Source organism: Balaenoptera acutorostrata, chromosome 15, assembly GCF_949987535.1.
Source record: "Balaenoptera acutorostrata chromosome 15, mBalAcu1.1, whole genome shotgun sequence".
In the NCBI taxonomy this organism is placed as follows: Eukaryota; Metazoa; Chordata; class Mammalia; order Artiodactyla; family Balaenopteridae; genus Balaenoptera; species Balaenoptera acutorostrata.
In genome coordinates, this window is record NC_080078.1 from 77,421,685 (window position 1) to 77,444,886 (window position 23,202).

A 23,202-nucleotide genomic window follows, 5' to 3' on the forward strand; every position below is an offset into this window, starting at 1 on the left:
GGGGGCTGGATCCCATGGAGCACACCCACTTTCTGGGGACACCTCACCCAGCTCCAGGAGGGGCTGATCCTGCACCAGCTGTGGCTCTGTCCACAGACCTCTGCCCAAGGCACCACCATCAAAGCTCAGGAAGCCAAGCTCTGATCTCGTCATCAAAACTTCCTGGTATTTCAGTTCTGGGTCCCTGCATGCCCTGTCTAGGGTGACAGCAAGATGCAAACGAAGAGGCACTAGCAAGACCCACCACCACTTGAAAGAAGAAGAAAAAGAAAAAAGAAAAGAAAAAAAAAAAAAAAAACGAGAAACGAAAATCATCTGTAAGTCCATGAAAACCCAGAACTGAGAAGCTGCTCAGCATGGTAAAGAAAACCTCCATGCATGCCAACTATATGAAATATATTTCATGCCAATGTATTTCCGATTTTAACAATTCCAGCCCCTGCTGCAGGTTGAAAACTGTAGCCCCTTGGATTAGGAATTAATGGGGGAAAGGAAATAATGCTCATGGGTCTTAAAAACTCCTTCCTTCCACTTGGAGAGATGGGGGGAGACAGCAGGAAGAGGGCTCAGTTCTGGGAGTTCACATTCTGGCTTTGACGAGGACATGCTATGTGACCTTGGGCAAGTCTCATCCCCTTTCCGAGCCTTGGTCTCCTGGCTACGCAATGCATGACTGGATCAGAGCCTGGGTCACAATCCGGACGCTGCAGGCCAAATGCTATTGCCAGGCTCTCTCAGCAAAGCAGAAGTTCTAGCCACCTTTGGTCTGTGTTTCCACCAGACAACAGCAATTGGCTGACCTGACTGGTGGCCACCCCCATAGACGGAACATGTGTGCTATATAGTCTGTTACAATCCCCATCCCAACCCACTGGGTTACATCCAATCTACTCACTCACTTCTTTCACCTGCCCTGCAGGCACCCATGTTTGACACCCTGGGTTGGTGTCTACTGACATTCAGTCGTGGGGCTCCAACATGCAGTGACTCTATATCCAACTTCCAAAGGAGGTCCTAGCACACCTTACTGCAAAAGTCTACATCCTGCACTCCCAATTCCAGGTTCTATAGAGGAGAGGGTAAAATTGGGAGAGATAATGATGGTGGTAGTGGTAGTTTTAAATTCCAATTTAGTAGAAGAAAAAAAAGAAAGAAAGGAAGGAAGGGGGGAAGGGAAGGAGAAAGGAAGGAAGAAAACAAGAGTAACTAAACCAAAAAAAACTAAAACTATCCAAAATAAAGCAAGAAAGGGGGAAAAAAAGAAGCATTAAAAAAAAAGAGGACAAATAAAAAAATTTTATAAAGGTGGTAGAAACAAGATCAAATATATCAATAAATAAACATAAGTAGACTAAATAAACTCTCCTGTTCAAAGATAGAGACTGACAGGACAGATTTTAAAACTTTAACTTCATACTGCTTACAAAAGAAGTATCTAAAATCTAAGGGTACGATACAGATGGCCAACAAACACATGAAAAGATGCTCAACGTCACTAATTATTAGAGAAATGCAAATAAAATTATAATGAGGTATCACCTCACACCGGTCAGAATGGCCATCATCAAAAAATCTACAAACAATAAATGCTGGAGACGGTGTGGAGAAAAGGGAACCCTCTTACGCTGTTGGTGGGAAGGTATCAATAAACTGATACAGCCACTAAGGAGAACAGTATGGAGGTTCGTTAAAACACTAAAGACGGAACTACCAGAACTACTGTATGACCCAGCAATCCCACTCCTCGGCATGTACCTGGAGAAAAACATAATTCAAAAAGATACATGCACCCCAATGTTCACTGCAGCGCTATTTACAATAGCCAGGACATGGAAGCAACCTAAGTGTGCATCAACAGAAGAATGAATAAAGAAGATGTGGTACATATATACAGTGGAATATTATTCAACCATAACAAGGAACGAAATTGTGCAATTTGCAGAGATGTGGATGGACCTAGAGACTGTCGTACAGAGTGAAGTAAGTCAGAAAGAGAAAAACAAATATCGTACAATATCGCTTATATGCGGAATCTAGAAAAATGACAGAGATGAACTTATCTGCAAAGCAGAAATAGAGACACAGACGTAGAGAACAGATGTATGGGTATGGGGAGGGGGGTGGCAGGGGGAAAGGAGGGGTGGGATGAATTGGGAGATTGGGATTGACATATATACACTACTATGTATAAAATAAATAACTAATGAGAACCTACTGTATAGCACAGGGAACTCTACTCAGTGCTCTGTGGCGACCTAAATGGGAAGGAAATCCAAAAAAGAGGGGATATAGGGGATATATGTATACATATAGCTGATTCACTTTGCTGCACAGCAGAAACTAACACAACATTGTAAAGCAACTATACTCCAATAAAAGTTAATTTTAAAAAAATCTAAGGGTACAGAATTGTTAATAGTAAGAGGATGAAATAAGATATATCATGAAAAGACTAACCAGAAGAAACCTATGGTAGCTTATTAATACTGAACAAAACAGACTTTGAGATGATAAAAATAGCTCATACTTACTAGGCACTTATAAGCCCTTTATAGGTATTATTTCATTTAATCTTCACAATAACCAATGATAAGGCACTATTTGACAGAGGAGCAGACTGAGGCACAGAGAGTTTGTCATTTCTCAAAGAGGTAATACTAGTAAGAGGAGGAGTTGGGATCAATAAAAATAAAAATCATTACATTATTAGAGTAGCTAACATTTACCAAGCATGACTGACTATACCTAGTAAAATGCAAAGTGCTCTCATGGGTTTTCTCAGGCATTGTCTCATTGATCTTTGCAGCAAGCCTGGGAGGGAGCGACTTTACAGATAGGGTAATGGGGGCACAGAGAGGTTCAGCAACTTGCCCTCAGTCACACAGCTAAGAAGAGGTGGAGCTGGATTTTCAAACTTAGACTCTTAACCATCACGCAGAGCGTGGCAGAAAGCAGAATGCAGGCAGGACTCCGAGGAAGAGTGGTCTGGGAGGGCCCCTAGTAAGATCAGGAATCGGAGCTTGGCTTTGAAAGGGAGAGGAGAGAGCAGGTCCCCCACCCTGAGGGAGTCGAGCAGGTCCCCCACCCTGAGGGAGTCGAGCAGCCCGAGGCTATTGCTGCTCACCACACGGAAAGAGCCTGAATTGGGGCTGGTGCAGTCAGAGGTGCTGAAGCATCTGTGGGCAAGGTGTCAGCGCTCAGCCCAAGAGGCAAGATGCAGGGCGGGCACTGTGGTTGGGGGAAAGATGAGAGCGGGGGCAAAGGGGGCCACAGAAAAGAGACCTGTGACTTCCTGTGCCTTCTCGGCAAGACGGTAACAATGCCAGATCGCCAGCAGATTAGGAACTCACTTCGTAACATCAGGGTCAGAGAAGAATTCCAAAGAGATGACCCGAGGTAGCCAGAATGAAGAGAAAGAACTCTGGCAAATCAACACAAAAGACAACTATCCAACAGAAAATGAGCAAATGATGTGAAGAGGCAGTTCTCATAAAATGCCTCTGTCTCCACTGCCACCACCCTGGTCCAGTCACCTCCTGCCTGGACCACTCGTATCAACGCCTCCCTGGTCTCCCCGCCCCTCGCCTCCACCCTCATCACCCCACAGTCCCTTCTCCACAAACAGCCTGAGGGATCCCGTGAGAACTAAGATCCTGTCCCTCCTCTGCTCAAAACCTTCCCATGGTGCCCACCTCACTCAGAGCAGACAAAGACCCCACAAGGCCCCACACAATCTGGGCCCATCACCTCTCTAACCTCACTCCCCGACTCTCTCCCTCAGGTCCTCCCCTCTGGTCACACGGGTCTCCTCACTGTTCCTCAGATGCACTCCTGCCTCAGGGCCTTTGCACTGGCTCTTCCCTCTGTCTGGAAGACTCTTCCCCCAGGTACCTATATGGCCCCCTTCCTCACCTCCTTGAGGTCTTGGCACAAATGTCACTTTCTCCATCCATCACTCCTGGACCTTACTAACCCTGATATTTTTTTTTCCATAGTATTCATGCCATCTAAACAAGTATATACATTTCCTATTCATTCATTTGTTGTCTGTTTCTACCCCCCCCCCCCCCAGTAGAATGTCAGACCATAGAAGAAGGGGTTTGGGCAGTTTTTGTTCACTTTGTATCTCCAGCACCTACTATAATGCCTGACATATAACAGCTGCTCAATAAATGGTTGGTAAATGCATGAATGGCTCCAAAAACCCTAGACACTGCAGCACCCACTGTGGCTCTCCTCCTGGAGATAATCAGGAAGACGGAAAGAGATTTGTTAAGAAAGTACTAGTCTCACGGTGTGATTCACTGTGCTTGGTGTTATGTTCTCCCCTCTCCCACCACCCACCCCACGTGAAGTTTCCTCCTGTGCCGCCTAAAATCCTTTGGTGAGCTGTGAGTGGTACACATCCCACACTCTGGGAAACACACCACTCCCCAGTCATCCTCCTGCACCAAGAACTGATGCCGACACCTCCTTAGTGATGGACCACGGGCCATCCCCAGGGGCACCACACTCCTGATGTCCAAGGAGACAGACGTGACAACCAAATGGCAAGGTCCTCACACTGTGTGTAGGTGACAGCTGCATCACCCATAGACAGACGTGGGAGGTGCAGAAGACACCGGAGCCTATGCAGGGTCCCGAGGCTATACCCTGAGCAGAGATCCTGCAAAAGCATCCCTGACACGACCCCTCTGCAGCTGCTGTCCCAGAAGATGTTTCCCAGGACGTGCCCAGTTTGGGTCCAGAATGTTTGATCTGGCCATTTACGGAGATGAGGACGAGGCGGTAGGTGGGAGGGGAGACAGGTCTGGGGGAAGGGGAGAGCCGAGCATTTGGTTTGGGATATGCTAGGTAGAAGGTGCCTGTGAGACTTTCAAGCGGAGAAGTCAAGTGGGCAGGAGAACAAGACCAGGTTTAGGCGAGAGGTCCAGGCTGGAAGTCATCGGACAGAGACGGGGTCTAAAGCCATGGGAATGTCCACCTAGAAACTTCTACGTGGATGTTCACAGCAGCATCATTCATAATCTCCAGAAAGTGGAAACAACCCAAGCGCCCATCAACTGATGAACGGATAAACAAAACATGGTATACCCACACAATGGAATATTATTCCGCCACAGAAAGGAATAAAGTGGTGATGTATACTACAACATGGATGAACCTTGAAAACACTGCGCTAAGTGAAAGAAGCCAGACACAAAAAGCTACATATTATATGATTCCACTCATATGAAATGCCCAGAGTAGGCAAATTCACAGAGACAGAAAGTAGATGAGTGCTTGCCGGGGACTGCAGGGAGGAGGGAAAAGGGAAGTGACTGTTCGTGGATCCAGAGTTTCTCTTGGGGGTGATGCAAATGTTCTAAAATTACTGTGGTGATGGTTGCACAACTTTGGAATATACTTTAAAAGGGGGGTGGGGCATGGAATGGATGAGGCCACCGCAGGTGCAAATCTGGATAGAAAAAAGGCCCATGGACTGAGCCCACCTACACTTGGAGGCCTGGAAGGTGAGGAATCAGCAAAGGAGACTGAAAGGAAGGGGTCAGAGAGGCAGGAGACAAAGGGAACAGGGGACTGGAGGGGAAGCTGCCCCTTTAGACACATGTGCCCCTCCTGTTTGCCCTCTGCCGGCCTCAACCCGCTTCCATTACATACCAGGCCCTTGTGGGTCCAGTCCGAGACTGAAGCTCCAAGAGACAGGCACTGGGTCTGTCTTGCTCACGACTGTGGCCCTGAGCCGTGCCAGCAGCTGGTGCGCATGCCAGTGAGATCTGCACGTCACCAGGCAATAACTAAAAGGGTCCGTGACAGTGGGTCTCCCCTCGGGCACTTGCCATTTGAGCACCAGGGGCATCACCCCAAACCTGAATCATTTTCTGGGAAACAGTGATGGAAAACTCAGCAAAGCCTGAAAATGCCAACTGGCTATCCCAGACCTGGGCTGAAGGCTGAAATAGAATGTTCCGGCTATCCTTAGGCAATGTTTCAAGTTCAGCTTTTTGGGGCTATTCCCAAAGAGACTTTCATTCTCGCCTCGTCCCCCTTCCCACCCAGGCTCCTTGACCCTTTTCGCCTACTCAATTCAAAGTTCAGCTCAAACAAGGGGGCTCAGAAGGCCACAGGGACATCTGTGAGGGCGTCAGAATCGGAGGGGGTGTGGGCAGGACTGAGGGTTCGGGCTCAGCTGCCCCAAGCTCATAGGATAATCTTTGAAAATCCACTGGAAAATGTGACAGAAAAAAGGAACTCAGGAGGGGTACGTAGAGTTCCCCTCAATCCCAGCTGTTTTCTGATGCAAATATTCCAGCTGTGGGTGCCAAAGGCCAGGACACTCTGAGCAATTCTGTCGGGCGGGGAGCATGGCATGTCCCCACAGGAATCTCAGGCCCTGCTGGCAGGTGCCCCAGTGCTCTCTGAGCCCCGGATAAACACAGCTGGAGATGGAGGAAACGGGACGTGTAAACAGCCATTTGGTCTGGAGGAAAACTCACAGCTCCGCTTCCTCATTGTTTCCTGTGGGCAGTTACTCCTCCATCAATTGTCAGCGGGCTGTCTCTCTCTCTCTCTGCTCTCCTGGGAATCCAGAGCCCAGGAATCTCACCGGGCCAGACTGTGGCCCCTGGGGCTGAGCAGGCCTCAGAAACACCTGGACTTCACATCGAGAGCTTAGAGTCCGCCAGGACATACATACAGGTCCAGCCCCACTGCGGGGGTGGTTCCCCAAAATACATTATATGTATATGCATATTCCCCAAATTATATGTATAATGTTATACATATAATTTTTATATATGTACATAATTTATACATTTATACATATTATACATATAATGTTATATATGTATAACATACATAATCTTATACACATATAACATTATATGTATAATGTATATTCCCCAAAATACATTACGGAAACTGCCACTCCAAGTGGCCACTGGGATACCAGACTTTCCCAAGATCCAGAAACCAAAGTGTTAATACCTAGGGAACCTTGGATGGGGTCTGGGGCTATAGCTGGCGATTCTTCCAATGGGTCAGATATTCAAGGTTTTGAAACCCAGGAAAGAAGGAGCAAACTAGCCACCAAGCCACAAAACACAAGGCCACCAACCTTCCCAGACCCCCACCTAGGGAACTGAGAAGGTCAGCATCCCTGACACCCCGGCACTTTGGCGGCTTAACTCTCCAAAGTGCTTCCCAACAGGCAGTGTAGCCTGATGGTTAGGGCACAGAACCCTAGAATCAGACTGCCCAGGTTCCAATCATGGCTCATCCTGCTTACCTAACGTGAGACCTTGAACGGGCCACTTCCCTCGTCTGTGCCTCTGTGCCTCATCTCTAAAAGGGGGCTGATACAGTGCCTACTTCACTGAGTTGCTGTAAGAATTAAGTAAATAAAGGTTTAATCATCATATCAACCTTATCAGTACTATTAATACAAACACTGTATTACAGACAGGGAAACTGAGGTCCAGGGAAGTAACTTTCCCAAGGTTAAGCAGCCAGTAAATGGCAGAGCTAGAATTCAAACCCAGACGGCCTGTGACTGCAAAGCCTGGCTCTAATCCAGGGGTCAGCAAATTTTTTCTGTAAATGGCCAGACTGTAAATATTTTAGGCTTTGCTGGCCACATCTGGTCTCTGTCACATATTCTTCTTTGCTTGTTTTGGGGGCTTTTTTAACAACCCTTAAAAAAATGTAAACACCATTCTTAGCTCATGGATTGTACAAAAACAGCCCATGGGCTGGATCTGGCTCACAGGCCACAGTTTTGCCAACCCCTGCCCTAAACCACTGCAGAATACTACCTCTTAAATGCCGGCAACTGATTCAAGTTTGGAAAACACACCAAACAAATCAAGTGAAGCACATCTGCAGGTCCACTGCAATCCACAGGTTACCAATTTACAAGTTCCACCTGGAGCTTCTTCAGCACCAAGATGAAGAGCTGAGCTACTTATGGCATTTCCAACACCTGTCTGGGGATCAAAGCAGCTGCAAGAACAACTGCAGATGGTTCTTTCAGCTCCCTGGGAGGCATAAACAGCAGCAGGCCAGAGGAGGCGCAGGGAGAGCTGGGTCCCACCACCCACGGATACGCACGTTCAAGGCCTGTGTTCACAGGCAGAGCTGATGGCCCCCACGAGGGTCTTGTCAAACACTGTCTCCAGCAGAAAGGCAAGTTCAAGAATCCCTAGTACTTTTCCCCTTCCCTCTCCCTTTCAGCTCATGGAGCAAAGATGCATGTGGCCCCAGTGCGCAGGTGCATGAATGAGGCACCACCAGCCAAATTAATCCACCAGCAGGGACCCCAGGAAACAGCTGCCAGACAGAAGGCCTTCAGGATGGAGCCAGGGCAGGCTCAGGCCAACGGCCACCGTCTCCAAGGGCGGAAAAGCCTGGGCTGAAAGCAGTGGATGGCGGCAGAGCCATCCACCCAGCTGGAGATCTGCCTGGAAGCTGACTCTGAAGTTGAGGATCGAGACTTCTTGGGCCCTCCCACAAGCAGCACATCTTCCCCTGGTCTGCCTGACCAAGACTAAGTCAAATGTGGCTGGGCGGGGAGGGAGACAGCAGGTGTGTCGATGGCTCTGGTTTGTCCCCCCCAGCATCTGCACCCGCACCCCTCTTCCACCAAGAGCCCAGATCTGGGTGAGGGGGTCCCTCTCTCTCCATCACTGGACTTTTGGCCTGTGGGATCCAGTGACTGGTGGGAGCACATGACACAAGTCTGTGCCAATCAGAGCTTGCTTGCTCAGGGTTGATTGGTTCAGGGGTGGAGCACCCGACTGTGGTCTCAGCCAATCAGAACACGACACTGCCCTGCTCACTGTCACTGGACTGTATCTCAGCCAATCAAAGCACAACACTACCCAGCTCATAATGATTGGGTCAGGGGTAGAGGCAAGTCCAAGCATATGAGAGGAGGGCAAACAGCACAAGCAAAGGCTTCCTGTAATTGGTTCAAATTAAAGCACATGACTCAGGCCCAAAGCATTCCTAATATTGCATTCTCCTCACAGATGACCAAAGCCTGAGTGACTCTCAGGACTTCTGTCAGAGCTACTGGAAGAGAGGCTCACTCTTTCCCATTGTCTTTGAACTTGAGAGGGTGCAAAGCCACAGTAACTACAGCCATCTGCTACCATGCTGAAAATAAGAGCTGAAAGGTGGGAAGCAGAATTGAACCAGGGAGAAAGAGGCAGGGTCCTGGCCTGGATGCAGCCTGGCCCAAAACTTCTCAGCTACCTGAACTAACAAGTTTTATTTTTTTTGATTAAGCCAGGCAAAGCTGAATTTTCTGTCGCTTCAAAATCGGGGAAAGGAACAGGGGGAACGTCTCACCTTGAGGAGGAGGGGGTACTTGCAGATCCTCTGAATAGGAGATAACAGGTAGCCCTCCAGAGGGATGTCCGTGGTCTTCCGGCCTCCCAGGAGCATGCAGCTCTGAAAAGGGACAGGAGACCTTCGTTAGAACTCACCAAGGACAGCAAAGGAATTTGGCCACCCTCAAATAATCATGGGAAGCATTCTCAAAATGCAGCTAAAGACAATCACTTTGGAAGCAACTTAACAATACCTAGGGGAGGAAGAAATGTGTATATTCTACAACCCAGCACAAAGCCTAGATCAGAGGCTGGCAAACTATTGCCCGTGGGCCAAATCCTGCCTACTCCCTGTTTTGGCAATTAAATTTTTACTGGAACACAGCCATACCCATTTGTTTACACAATGTCCATGGTTGCATCTGAGAGCTGAGTAGTTGTAACAAAGACCTTATAGTTGCAAAACCTAAAATATTTACTATCTGGCCTTTTACAGAAAAGTCTGCCAACCTTCATTCTACAGAAACTCACACACATGCACAGGACACAGGAACATGGACACTCAAAACTGCCTTGTTGAAAACAGCAAAAAGTGGACAGCAACCTAAATATCCATCAATTGGAGAATGAAAAATGTTTGCAGCAGATTTCCACAATGGTACACTACGCAGTGGTGAAAATGGGAGAACTAAAGCTATGTATAGCAATGTGGGTGAACCTCAAAAACACGCTCTTGAGCAAAAAAGGAAAACAAAAGGATATGTATGGTGTGAACCCATTTACATAAACCTTCTAATGACACACAAAACAAAACTAGGCATTGTTTATGGAGAACCTATCGGTAGTAAAGTAGAAAGTCATGCATGGGAAAGAAGTGTACCAAGTTACATGTCTATGGTCTCCCACCACGCCCCTCACAGTCCTGGGTCCCTAGGGCTCACTGTGTGCCCAATGTATGAATGAATGAATGAAGAGACTAATGAATGAATGGACTAATGAATGAATGAACAAACTGCCAGCACATCCAGCAATGAAGGAGTCTCAGCCTTCCGCCTCAACACCATGCTAGGAGAATGGAAATGGAACGGGACTCTTGGGAAGAGGGATTCCCATCCAATCATTTATTCATTCATTCATTCTCCAAATACACATTGTATGCTTACTATGTGCTGGGCACAGTTCCAAGCACTGGGGAACTGCCCAACAAAGCAGACAACTTCCCTGCTTATAGTCAAGGTAAAATAAGACCAGAGAACATTTACCGTGTGCTTACCATGCCTAAGGCTCTGTGCCTTGTGTTTCACCCATAGGTAAAGTTCATCCTCACAGCCCTAGAATAAGCAAGATCCCCATTCCAGATGGGCAAACTGGCACTCAGAGCCAGAAGCACTGGCCCCAGTCTCAGAGCTCAGTCCTCTGCCTCTCGGGGATCTTTGGGGACCCTCTCCTTCGAGAAATAGTCCCAGGGGCCCTGGGTCCCTGCTCTAGCAGGAGCTGCATGGCTCCCAGCCCCACATGCAGCCCTGGCACAGATGGGGGATCAGGGCTGCAGCAGCTGGGACGTGCCAGGTCCCACACCGCTCACACTCGGGCCTTTGTCCTCCAAGCCAGCGCTCCCCACAAGCTGCCCTGATGATGTCAGCTCCAGGCAGAGAGAGGGAGCCTGGGAGTGGGGTGTGCTTTCCAGACGCCCCCAGGGCTTGGCTGGAGAAAGGCCTGCCTCTTTGTCCAGGATCAAGAACTTTTCACAGGACCGTCACGGCCACCAATTCCTCTTCACCCCAAACACCCTAGATTTTCATTTAAAAGGAAAAAAAAAAAAAAAAAAAAAAAAAGCCAGCACATACAGAGCTATTCACTATTCTAATAAGATTATGCCCCAGGCACTACGGGAAGAACTTTTGAGGATCCTCTCTTTAAACCATCCTAATTTCACAGAACTGATTCAGGTGAGGTGTCATCCTCCTCATCCTCTTCCCGACCTCCTAATGGCAGCCATGCCCCTGGGTCGTCCTTTCCATCCACACTCATTCCCCGCTGGCCTCATCCAGACCCATCGCTTTCACCACTTTAACCATCCTTTACGCAGAAACACTCAGCTTTCTATCTCCAGCCTGGCCCCTCCCTTCCCAAAACCCGAGACTCACATCTCTGATTCTAGGCCCAGATCCCCACCGGGACATCTAACAGGCATCCTTAAACCTCACACATCCAAAAGGGAATTTTTTTTTTTGGCCACACCCCGCAGCTTGCAAAATCTTAGTTCCCCAACCAGGGATCGAACCCGGCCTCAGCAGTGAAAGCGCTGAGTCCTAACCACTGGACTGCCAGGGAATTCCCCAAAAGGGATTTTTTAAAATTTATCTCTCCTACATGCTCCTACCCAACCTTCACCATTTCAGGAAATTGTACCTCCATTCTTACAGTTGTTTGGGCCCTAAGCCCTGGAGACATCTTTGATTCTTCCCATTCGTTAATAGCCCAAAGCCAACCACACGGCACGTCGCGTCAGCTGGCCAACCAGACTCTGTGTAAATCCAACCACCTCTCAAAGCGCTACCGCCCCACCCTCACCACCGTCATCTCCTGCCTGGACCACTGCAGCAGCCCCAGAGTGGGTTGAATAGTGTCCCCCCAAATGCCATGTCCACCCGGAAACTCAGAATGTGACCTTATTTGGAAATAAGGTCTTTACAGATACAATTAGTCCAATTAAGATGAGGTCATTCTCATTCCGGATTAGGGTGGGCCTGAAATCAACAGGCTCCTTATAAGAAGAGGACAGGACACAGAGAAGGCAGCTGTGTGAAGAGGGAGGCGGAGACTGGAGTTCTGGTTCCACAAGGCAAGAAACACGTGAGGCCACCCGAAGCTGGAAGAGGAAAGGCAGGACCCTTCCCTGGAGCCTTTGGAGGAAGCAGAGCCCTGCTGACACCTTGATCTCAGACATCGGGCCTCAGAACTGTGAGAGAATAAATTTTGTTTCAAGCCACACAGTTTGTGGTCATTGTCACAGCAGCCCTGGGAAACTCACACAAGTCTCCACCCTGGTCTCCTTGCTCCTACCCTCACACGGCCAAGGGGAGCCGCTCAAAATGCAAATTAGTTCACATCATTCCTCTGCTCAAAACCATCCCACGGTTTGCCATCCCACCCAGACTAAAATTGACTATTCTATTGAAAGTACTGTCACATGCTCCAACCTGGACGAACCTCACAGACATTATGTTGAGCGAAAGAAGGCAGACACAAAAGCCTCCTGTGTGATTCCATTCGTGAAACATTCTAGAACAGGCAAACCTAACCTTTAGTGAGACAAATCGGCATAGAGGTTACCTCTGGCTGCACAGAGGGGCATGCCTGGGAAAGGGCACAGGGAATCTTCCGGAGTGAACCTTCTGGAGTGGAGTGTTCTAAATCTTGATCTCAGGGGGTGGGTCCATGGGTGCACACATATGCAAAGATTCATTATGCTGTGAGTACATTCATCACACGTGCTACGCAGCAATAACAAAGCTTTCTAAAACTCTCAGATTCGTCCCATTGTCTAAATGCTCCTTCATTATCTGGCCTCTTTCAATCTTTCTGACCCCATGTCCTTCTACTTTTCCTCTCATACTCTCCAATCCAGCCACCCTGGTCTTCTTGCTATTCCTCAAACACACTAGGACCTCAGGACCTTTGCACTTGCAGGTCCTCTACCTAGAGTGCTTTCCCTCCAGATACTTCTTGCCTCTCTCACTTAACTTTACCCAGGTCTCTGCTTGAATGTCACCTAAGACACTGTGTTCCCAAAGAGCCATCTAAAATAGCGGCCACCACCCAAACTTGCTCAAAACTCCCGCCATCCTTAACTCACTTTATTTCCTGCAGAGAACTAAATGCCATGTGACATATCATGGAAGTCCCCTCTACGAGAATGGCCACTCCATGAGAGCAGGGACTTTTCTTGCCTTGGTCACTGTTATATCGCCAGTACTTAGAATGATCCCTACCACTTGGTAGGTGCTCAAAACGAAGCTGGTGAATGAATAAATGAATCAATTATCCCCATTTTATAGACAAGAAACTGAGGCACAGAAAGACGAAGTCCCCGTCCCATCTCTCTGCTAGTGTACAGTACATCATGAATGGAAAGCCAGATTGTGTCTGTTCCCAATGCCTTAACATCCCACAATAGACTCGAGACGGCTCTTCTGCAGGTGGCCAGAAGCTGGGAGATGCCAGCAAGGAGGGAGACAGATGGCGTGTGTGCTGGTGCCCCATACCTCCTCCCCTTGCCCAATCCGGCCCAGCCCAGCTGCTGCCAGGAAAAGGGCAGCCTGGCCTACCAGGAAGACTGCAGGAGAGAGAGGAAGGAAAAAAGAAGAAGCGAAGCGCTTCCTTCCCGCACCCCTGCAAACACCTTCTGGGCATCTTCTTGCCTCCCAAGACACAGCTGAGTCCAGACGGTGGGACTCAGGGAGCCCAAGCCTGGGCAGCAGGACCACTGCAGAGCGGTGCTGCCTCAGAGTCCCGGACCAACCACAGAAACGTGGCCGCGTGTGTGACTTTACACTACCAGACTTATCTCTGCTTTGTGCCCAGACTCTTACGAATGTAAGTGAAAAACCAGAAATGTAAAGATGCAGATACCAACAACAAAATGCACCAGTCCTGAACACCTAAGACGCCTGAGACAAAAGTGGCAATCAGCTGGCCAAGCTCCCCTGCCTCAGATGCTTACTGGAAGTGGGCCAAGCAACACGAACTCACTGGTAAAGGAAACACACATTTTGAATCAAAATCCTGGAAGTATTTTCTTGGAGACTGTGCATTAGGGAGAAGTGCAGTTAAGAATTGTACTATATAGTTTAGCTCTCTGGGCACACGGTTAAGACTCCTTATGCCATGGCAGTTAACTGTTCTACTTTTGTGTGCTGAATTCTGTGTGTGCCGCTGGGAAATAAAACAGCATGGGGGCTCAGGGGGTGGGTGGTCTGTGACTGAATGAGCAGGGAATTGAGACGCGAAAGACGGAGACTTGAACCCATGAGAAGCTCAATCACTTTTCAAGTATGTACTCTCAGGAAGTCACTTAATATTTTGGAGTCGTCAAAACCACCTGTGGCAAAGGCTATGCGGTGTCCCTGAATGTATTCTTCTTCCAAAGCGACAGAATTTTCAGCTGGGCACAGGGCTGCCCAGAATAAAGCCTACATTTCCCAGCCTCCCTTGCAGCTAGGTGTGGCCACGTGACTAAGTTCTGGCCAACGGGATGTCAGCAGATGTGTGCAGCTTCCTACTGTGCCCTTAAAAGGGGAGGGGCAGGCCCTCCTTCCCACCCTTCCTGCATCCCACCACCTGGAGTGTGGAAGGGGTGAGAAGTCGTCTTAGACCATGTCGATGAGGGCACATACTAGGGCACTGGCCCCTGACACTGGGACCCCCATGCCACCCCCAGACTGCCTACTTCCACGTTCTTAACATGGGAGAGAAATAAATGTCTACCTTGTTTAGACCACTGTTACTTGGGATGTCTGTAAGGCAGACAAATGTATACCCCAACTCATACACAACAGACAGCGGCCGGTAAAGCTCCAAGGAGATCACAAATGAGAACCCGTTTTATACACAAGTGAATCGTGCGATTGTAGGAAAGACCATCGTGGGTGTCTATGGTTTTGCCTGACCAACGTCCATTCCCAACTTACTTCCACAAGTGCAAACCAACATCCTTTAGGGATCCACCCACAGCCTTAGGGCCTGTCGTATGAATGGAGTTGACCCCGCCCTCCAGCTCCAGAAGTGACCAATCCGAGCACCAGCCAATCCCTCTGTCTACAGCAACTGGTTCATGGATATGGTCTTCAGCCAAGCTGAGCCAGTGAGCATCAGACCCAGAATTTTTGCTGTTACCATTAGAAAAGAGGAGCCCTCTTTATCCTGGAGTTGCTCGGCTATGAGAGGTATAAGCGTGGAGCCACTGGAGGCTACATTGCCACCACATGGGGAGAGCCTGCCTGGGAATGGAGCCAAGGTGAGAAAAGCAGAACCAAGAGACACACTCCTGATGATGTCACTGGAACACCCAGATTCTGCTGTACCTGAAGCTCTCTCAGGTCTTAAACTTTCCAAGAAAGTGAACCAGTAAATCTTTTTTTTTTCCTTAAGCCAATTTTAACCAGATTTTCTTTCACTTATAATTAAATAATACTAATAACATTGAATACAATTATTACTACTATTGTTATCAGTCTTATCAGGATCATTACTTTAGAACAGGAATTGGCAAATTTGGCCCTAGAGCCAATCCAGCCCTCTATGCCTATTTTTATAAATAAAGTTTTATTGGAATGCAGCCATGCTCATTTCTTACATATTACTTATGGCTGTTTTCATGCTACAGCAGCAGAGTAGAGTCGTGATGACAGGGCTGTATGACGCAAAAAGGCAAAAATTATTCACTATCTAGCCCTTTACAGAAAACATTTGTGATACCTGCTGTACACAGACTGCCCTAGCTGAGGAAGGGATCAGGTACCATGGGTCTGTGTGGATTCGCAAGGCTGAGGCAGAGAGGAAGGGAGAAGCAGGGGTGACAGTTAACTCACCAAAAGGAAGGCCCGCACGGTGGGGATCTTGTTCAGCTCCACAAGCAGACGCAGGGCCTTCTCGTGGTTACTGCAATATTCTTCATATACGCAGAACTTGTCCTTCTGCAAGACAAGGACAGAGCCTGTGGGAGACAGGTCACGGCAGGAAGGCAGACACTCTGAGATGTGCGGACGCCTGGGCCAGCAGGCCCGGGAGGAAAGGCCTACCCCACACCCTGACCCTGAGACATACCCACAAGGCGGGATTTCAGATGAAGTCGCTCCCACTCGCTACAGGCCTCTCAGCCTCCACTCTTGCCCCAGTTCTGCACCCAGTGACCTCTCAGGAAGCAGCAGGGCCCAGGGTCAAGTACACAGACTCAAGCCAGGCAGCCTGGGCTTGAACCCTGGCTGTGCATTTCCAGCTGTGAACTTGGGCAAGTTACCGGACCTCTCTATGCCTTGGTTTCCTCATCTGTTAAGGTGGAGTTAATTATAGTCCCTAACTCATGGGATTGTTACTGAAATTAAATGATTTAATAGGTGAGGTTTCAGCATACAAGAAGTGCTCAATAAATGTCTTTAGAATCAAAACACAAGTCAGGTTGTGTCACCCCACTGCTTAAAACCCTCCAATGGTGTTCTATTACACTAGGAATGAAATCCAACACTTTATTATACCTTTCAAGGGCCAGACAATGTGACCCTGAGTTTCTCTGATCTCATCTCACTGGCCTTCTATCTGCTCCTTGAATTTGCCAAGCCTGTTCCTACCTCAGGGCCTTTGCTCTTGCTGTTCTTTCTACCTGGAACACTTTTGCCCAAAGCCTGGCTACTCCCCAGCATTCGGGTCTCAACTCAAATGCCACCTCCTCAAATGACCCCTGGACTACCCTAGCTAAAGTGGCCACTCAGGTGTACTCTATCACCCCCCCCCCACCTTCATTTTCTTTATAGCATTCTCACAATCTGGAATTATCCATATTATTTGTTCATCATCTGTCTTTTCCCACTTGGCAGTCGGCTCCCTGAAGGCAGTGACCACATCCTCTTGTTCACTGAGGTGTCCCCAGGTCCTAGCACAATGCCTGGCACACAGTAGGTCCTCAATAAATACTTACTAAATGAATGAACTCTACACACCTACTAGATGCAATGCCCTGTATATATGAACCAGAAGAGTCTAAATAAGGCTCAGGAATTTGGGGGAACAAGTAGATCTCTGGTCACTGCCACACAGCAGTGGCACTGCTGAGGCAGGGGGATAGCCCTCTTGACCTCCAGATATCCCTGAGCCCAAAGCTGGACTCTTTCCAGCCTAGAGGTCACCTGTGAGTCACCAGGTCTGTAACCATCAGTCAGGGTTTCCGGGACTGAAAGGGACAGGAGCTGTCTTAGTTAGCAGGAAGCTCTCCACTGAGCATACTCGGTTCCCAAAGGCTCACTGAACACCTCCCCCCAACCCACCAAACCCCAAACAAGGATGTCCTGGGGAAGGCCACAGGACAGGAAGGGCTGAAGGTGGCTGAAGGGCCTTGACCTTGGGCTGTGGGGCGGCCAGGAGACCCCAAGAAGCTAAGGAAGGAAAAGGTGGGTCTGCAAAGTAAGCAGCTCATCTTGCTTCTGCACAAGCCCCCAGTCATCCTGCCGGTGGGTGGCTGCAGGAAAGAGGAAACCAACGAGGAGAGAGAATGGGTTTCAGAATCAGTAAGCCACCCCAACCCGGCCCAGCTCCCCCTGGGGCTCCGTGTACACCATCTGAGCAGATGCCCTGAGCAGCGAAGTGCCCACAGCCAGAGCCGATGGCCAACACGGAGTACGTACTGAGCAGTTAGGACACGCCACCCTCTGCTCTCCTGGAATGCGGGAGACTCACTCACACCTCACGGTAACCTGACACGGTAATCACTGTATTCAACCCACTCACACATGGGAAACCAATGAAAGGTCATGAGCCCAGGGTCTCACATCTAGCGAAGTGGCATAAGGAGGATCCGACCTCTCTTAACCCCCATGCTGACGTCCAGCTCTGCAGCCAAGAGCCTGGAGGCCCTGCTATTAGCGCAGCTCCAAGATAAGACACCAAAGCCCCCATGGCTACGATCAGCATCAGCCTCATAAGTGCAAGTCCAGGTTCTACAGCCAGACCACGCAGGTTCACAGCCCGACTCCCCAGCTCACCAGCTCTGTGACCTTGGGCAAGGCAGGTAATGTTTCAGAGCCTCTGCATTCGTGGCTATAAATTATAGACAGTGATGACCTCCCCGTCATAAGGTCGCTGTGAGGGTTATCAGGTGAATTCATAGTAAATGCGTAAAACAGTGCATAGTAAGGGCTCCTTAACTATTAGCCGCTATTGTTATTGTTGTTGTTGATGTTGCTATTATTACCATGGTTACTATTTCAGCAAATTCATTATCCCATTGGTGAATCCATCTATGACAGGTGGGACAGTGGATGGGTAGGTTTTGATGGCAAAAAAGAGACAGGCAGAGTCAGGAGGAAGGGAGCTGAATGGACTCATAGGTCTGGGGAAGGCCACCAGGGAAGGCATCAGGCAGATTTTGAGGACTGTGGTGGCTCTCGCCTCCCGGTATATTTGATTTCTCATTCTTGCACTGTCCACCTCCCTCCAACCACCCCCTGAACCATGAGCTCCATGGAGGCAGGCTTTGCAAACTGATGAGGTCACGGCTATGGCCAGTGGGGACTGAAGTCCCAGACAGAGCGCAGGCCTCGTGACTATCTGATGAATGAAGCAAGAGAGCAGAGGGAGGAACTGAGTGGTGCCCGAGACCCTCACACCAGCCCCACGTTTCTTCAGGACAACCCTGGTGCACCGCAATGCAGCCTCGGCTTTTCCCTGGCCCGTGTGTTGTTTCACCCACCCAGCATCCACTCCTCCTTGTTCTGGTCACAGCCCCCAGTTGTTCCCCTGGGGAATCTGCCTCCTACACTCTGACCCCACTGACTCCACTCCACTCCCAGGCACCATGGGTGAGCGTGTGACCCAGGCCAAACCAATCAAAGAGCTCCCGGTCCTGGCAGCAATGGCCATGCAACCCAAACTGGGCCAGTGAGAGCCCTTAAGGACTCAGGTTGGAACTGCTGTGAAGAGAAGCTCTCTTTGAACTTTTGTTACTAAGCTAGCAGACTGTCACCCTGAAACTGCTGAGGGCCACCTCTGCCACCACGCTAAGAATTAAGCCAAAACAGAGAAAAGCAGAGCCTAGAGACAAAGAAAAACCAAGTTCTGAAAACATCATATGAGGTCCTGGATCCAGCTATACCTGATGCCAACACACCCTGAATATTTTATTTGTAGAAGCCAATAAAGTCCTTTTTTTGTTTAAGCCTATTTGAGTTGTTTTTGTCACTCGCAGTGAAGACAGTAGTAATATATGCACACTCTAAAAGGGGAAGAAAATGAAAAAAATGGACCCAAGTCTGGTGTGATGACAGTCTCCCTGTTCATCTCCATCTGTACCATGAAGGGGTTGGACCAAAAAGCACAGCCAAATCTGTTCATTCTCACATGCCAACCCCAATCAGTAAGAAGTGCTGGCTGGAACACTAGTGAGAAGAATTCTGGAACCCCATGGAGAATGCTGTGATTGACTAGCAATGTCTGCCATGGATGCAGGAGAGGGGAATAAGTCATTAGAGCGCCACAGGTTTGTCACTCCTCATTCCCTGAGCCCCTCCTCTGACACACTGTGCAATGTCATCCTCTCCTTTGGCCTGTGAAAAGGGCAGGGGAGAAGGCTTGAGACTTGGAGAAGTTAAACTTAGCAAATGACAACATCCCTCTTCAAAACCCTGCCGAGCTTCATCACTCCCATTGCCTTTCATTGAGCTCAACCCCAACTGCATCGCAGGCCGAAGATGCAGCAAATGTGGAAATGCTACCCTTGACAGCTAAGAGGCCAAGTGTTCAATTTCCTCCTAGGGGCGCCCCATGGGGCTTTGCTTGTTTGGCTTGGAGGAAATGGACAAACCGTTGTGCACACACAGATGTGGGGGTGGGGGGCATGTGGCTGTGGATTTGGGCTGTGAAGGAGGAGAAGGGGACAGCTGCCAGCTGGGGACAGCTGGGGGAGAGGCTCTAGCCCCCAGAGAGGGCTCGAGGATTGTCAGAAGTGGTGGCTGCCGTCCACAGTACCCAGGGGGTGACACTAGCTCCACGGAGACCATCTGCTCCCCACCACTCATTTCACACCCACAAAGACTGAGACTTGGAGAAGGGAAGGAGCTGGCCACGTAGACCTCTCTGGTGGGGAGGGGAGTATGAGATTCAGGTCACTTTCCACAAGCTATCTTCCGCCTGTCCACACAGTTGTGGGGAGAAGAGGCTAAAACCTAACACAGACCACACCACTTCTTGCTAAACCCTCCAACTCTCATAATGCAGTCCCTGCAGGACAGGGCCCCCCATGACATCCCTGGATTCCCTCCATCACTGACTCTGCTCCAACCACTCCGGCCTCCCTGCCTTCCTCCAGTGGACCAAGCCTGCTCCATCCAGGGCCCCCCCTGGCTTCCTCTCCACGTGGCATATCCTTCTCCAAGATCCCCTATGTCACCACCTCACAGAGGCCTTCCCTGACCAGGATCGCCAGATAAAACACAAGACACTCAGCTGAGTGCTCATGTCAGATAAACAACAAACCGTGTTTCGGTAGAAGTATGTCCCAAACATTGTATGAGATGTACTTATGCTAAAATATTATTTGTCGCTTACCTGAAATCCAAATTCATCCAAACACCCACCGTTCTGGGTGTTGTTATTTGCTCAGTCTAGCAACCCTGTCCCTGACTTCCCAACTTCAGACAACCTCAAGGAGAGTCACTCCTCACATCTGCATTTTATATTCTTCACAAACCCAGGTCCACATCTGAAACGACCTCCTTTGTCAACTGACTAACCTTCCTCATGGAGCCTCATGGCAGCAAAAAGCAAGTCTGTCTTATTTAGGGCACCATCCTCAGGGCCAAGTACAGTGCCTAGTGCACAGTAGGTGCTTAATAATGATATAAAGAGACTTTATCATGTAAGACGGTGAAAAACACAAGTCCAGGAGTCAGACGACATTGGCTCAAATCCCGGCTCCAACACTCACTGCCTGGGTAAGCTTGCGCACTGACTTAACCCTCTCTGGGCCTCAGTTTCCTCATCTGTAGAGTGGGTACAATAACAGCACCCACCGTTAAAGGTTGTTGTGACGTTGTAATGAACTAATATACGTAAAGCACTCAGACCAGCACCCGGCACAAAGAGAAGGTTCACTGAGTGCTAGTTTGTAATCACCTCAGTCGTCAGTGGTTGCGTTTGGGGGTGAGGGTGTGAGGGAGTCCCCCACTGTCCACTGGCTGGGCAGCAGCGGTGGGCTGGTCTGTAAGCCAGGGCCCCTCACAGGGTCTGATGTGTCCCTTCCTCTCCTGGAAAGCCTGAACACAGAGCTCTGTTCCCAGTCACCACCTTACAACCCCGATGCTGTCTGGCTGGCCCTGGTGCCCCCTCCCTTTGGGGCTGTCGGGGGATGCTGTGGTGAGTGTGTCCTATCCGTGAGTCCCTCCCCAGGGACCGCCCTCAGCCTGAGACAGCTGCCTGGCCGGCCCGAGGCTGTCCACCCACTCCCCGGGACAGCCCACGTCCAACTGGGGTGCAAAGGCCCCGCTACCTCATGGCGATTCAGGGCGACCTGAAGGAAGAAGCACGCCAGCTCCAGAGTTCCCCCAACCCCAGGTGGGGTCAGGCCAGGTGGAGACTGTGCAACCTTCTTCAGCTGCTTCCAACAGGCCACCTGTACGCAGGCCTCCAGCTCCTGGAACCCAACCTACAGCAGCGGCCGCTTTTAAAAAGAACTCAGCACCGTCTTCCATGAGCCTTGGGGGAGCGGGGTGATGACTGCAAGTGTTAAATGAAAAAGATGACTTTAAATTAAAAACACTGGATCATACGTGGAGAAAGCTGACTCCTTTTTCAGCTGTTCCAATTACCTCAAGGAAGGGTCTCAGCAAGGTGTGCTGTGACACCAAAGCCAGTCTGACACTGTTCATCTTCCTTTTGATCAAACCCAGCACAGGTCTCAGGCTCAGAGACTCAGGTGGGCAAGAGTTTCTAGATGGAATGCTGTAACACAGCTTGGTTTCTATTGCATTTATTTGTAATAGCAAGAGACACTCATTTTCCACGTCCAATAATGATGCAAATTTCCCTTTTAAATACGTTTTCTTGACTCCCCACAAAGGCCTGAACATCCACCGTCGGCACATCAGGATTCTGTGGGTAGGCACTGCCCTCGTGGATGTCCAGTTTGATGAGGAGGGCTCCGGGCAGCACAGGAGAGGGTATGGAAAAGAGGCTGCCTCCTGGGCTCTAAAATCCCCACCTTCCTTCCTCCAGCCGTCCCCTGCATCTCTGAGCAAATTAGCCCAAGTGGGGACTCAGGATCCAGAGACCCTCACTAGCCAGTGCGTTAAACCTGCTTACCACACCTCTGCGGCTCAGGCAGAGAAGTCGGGGGACACATGGGGCCTGGAGTTATTGGCAAGCTGGAAAATGCACCCTGAGGACCCCTTCCCCGCTTCGTCTAAAGTATGGACTATTCCACTTTCAGCTCAGATGGCATCACTTCACGGGCATCCCCAACTATGCCACCACCTCCCAAAAGCCTTCCTTGGTGCCCCAGCTGGAATAACACCCACTGCTGACACTCATGCAGCACCAGCTTGTAGCCAGGCCACATCTCAGTGCTTTACTCGAATTAACTCATTTCATCCTCATGACAGCACCATACGGCAGGTACTACTATCATTACTCCCATTTTACAGAGTTGGAGACTGAGGCCTGGAGAGGTGACGTGACTTGCCCAAGGTCACTCAGCTTTTCAGTGATGGAACAGGGAATGGAACCTAAGCAGCCTGGCTCCAGAGAAATGGGGGCTCGCTCCTTCCTCAGAACCCAAAGGGAAGACTGTCCCTACCATCCTTTCTATTTTCCTATTCAAGATACTTGTCCTGGGGAATTCCCTGGCGGTCCAGTGGTTAGGACTCAGTGCTTTCACTGCTGGGGCCTGGGTTCAATCCCTGGTTGGGGAACTAAGATCCTGCCGGCCTCACGGCTTGGCAAGAGAAAAAAAAAAAAAAATGATGTGTCCTTAACCAGTACTGCCACTAGCCCCTCTCACCACATGCATGGCTACCACCCTGCCCAATGGGCACCATCATCTCAGACGCGCAGTGACCTCTTCCTGGTCTCTCCACTTCCCCAGCAGCAGCCCTTTAAATGCAAA

General features: G+C 49.5%; 1 protein-coding gene across 5 annotated transcripts in view; it reads right to left on the reverse strand.

Moving 5' to 3' along the window:
• The window catches only part of PREX1 (phosphatidylinositol-3,4,5-trisphosphate dependent Rac exchange factor 1), a 195,707-nt gene that overhangs the window by 84,187 nt on the left and 88,318 nt on the right, over positions 1–23,202 (reverse strand). For all 5 annotated transcript variants that reach the window (XR_009005434.1, XM_057529298.1, XM_057529295.1 and 2 more), the window contains 2 exons: positions 15,926–16,030; positions 9,352–9,453 (listed from right to left, as the gene is read on the reverse strand). Coding sequence is in view for 4 of the 5 variants with exons in the window: in XM_057529298.1 (XP_057385281.1) it covers positions 9,352–9,453; positions 15,926–16,030 (207 nt within the window). In the remaining variant the exon portion in view is untranslated. The remainder of the gene's footprint in view (positions 1–9,351; positions 9,454–15,925; positions 16,031–23,202) is intronic.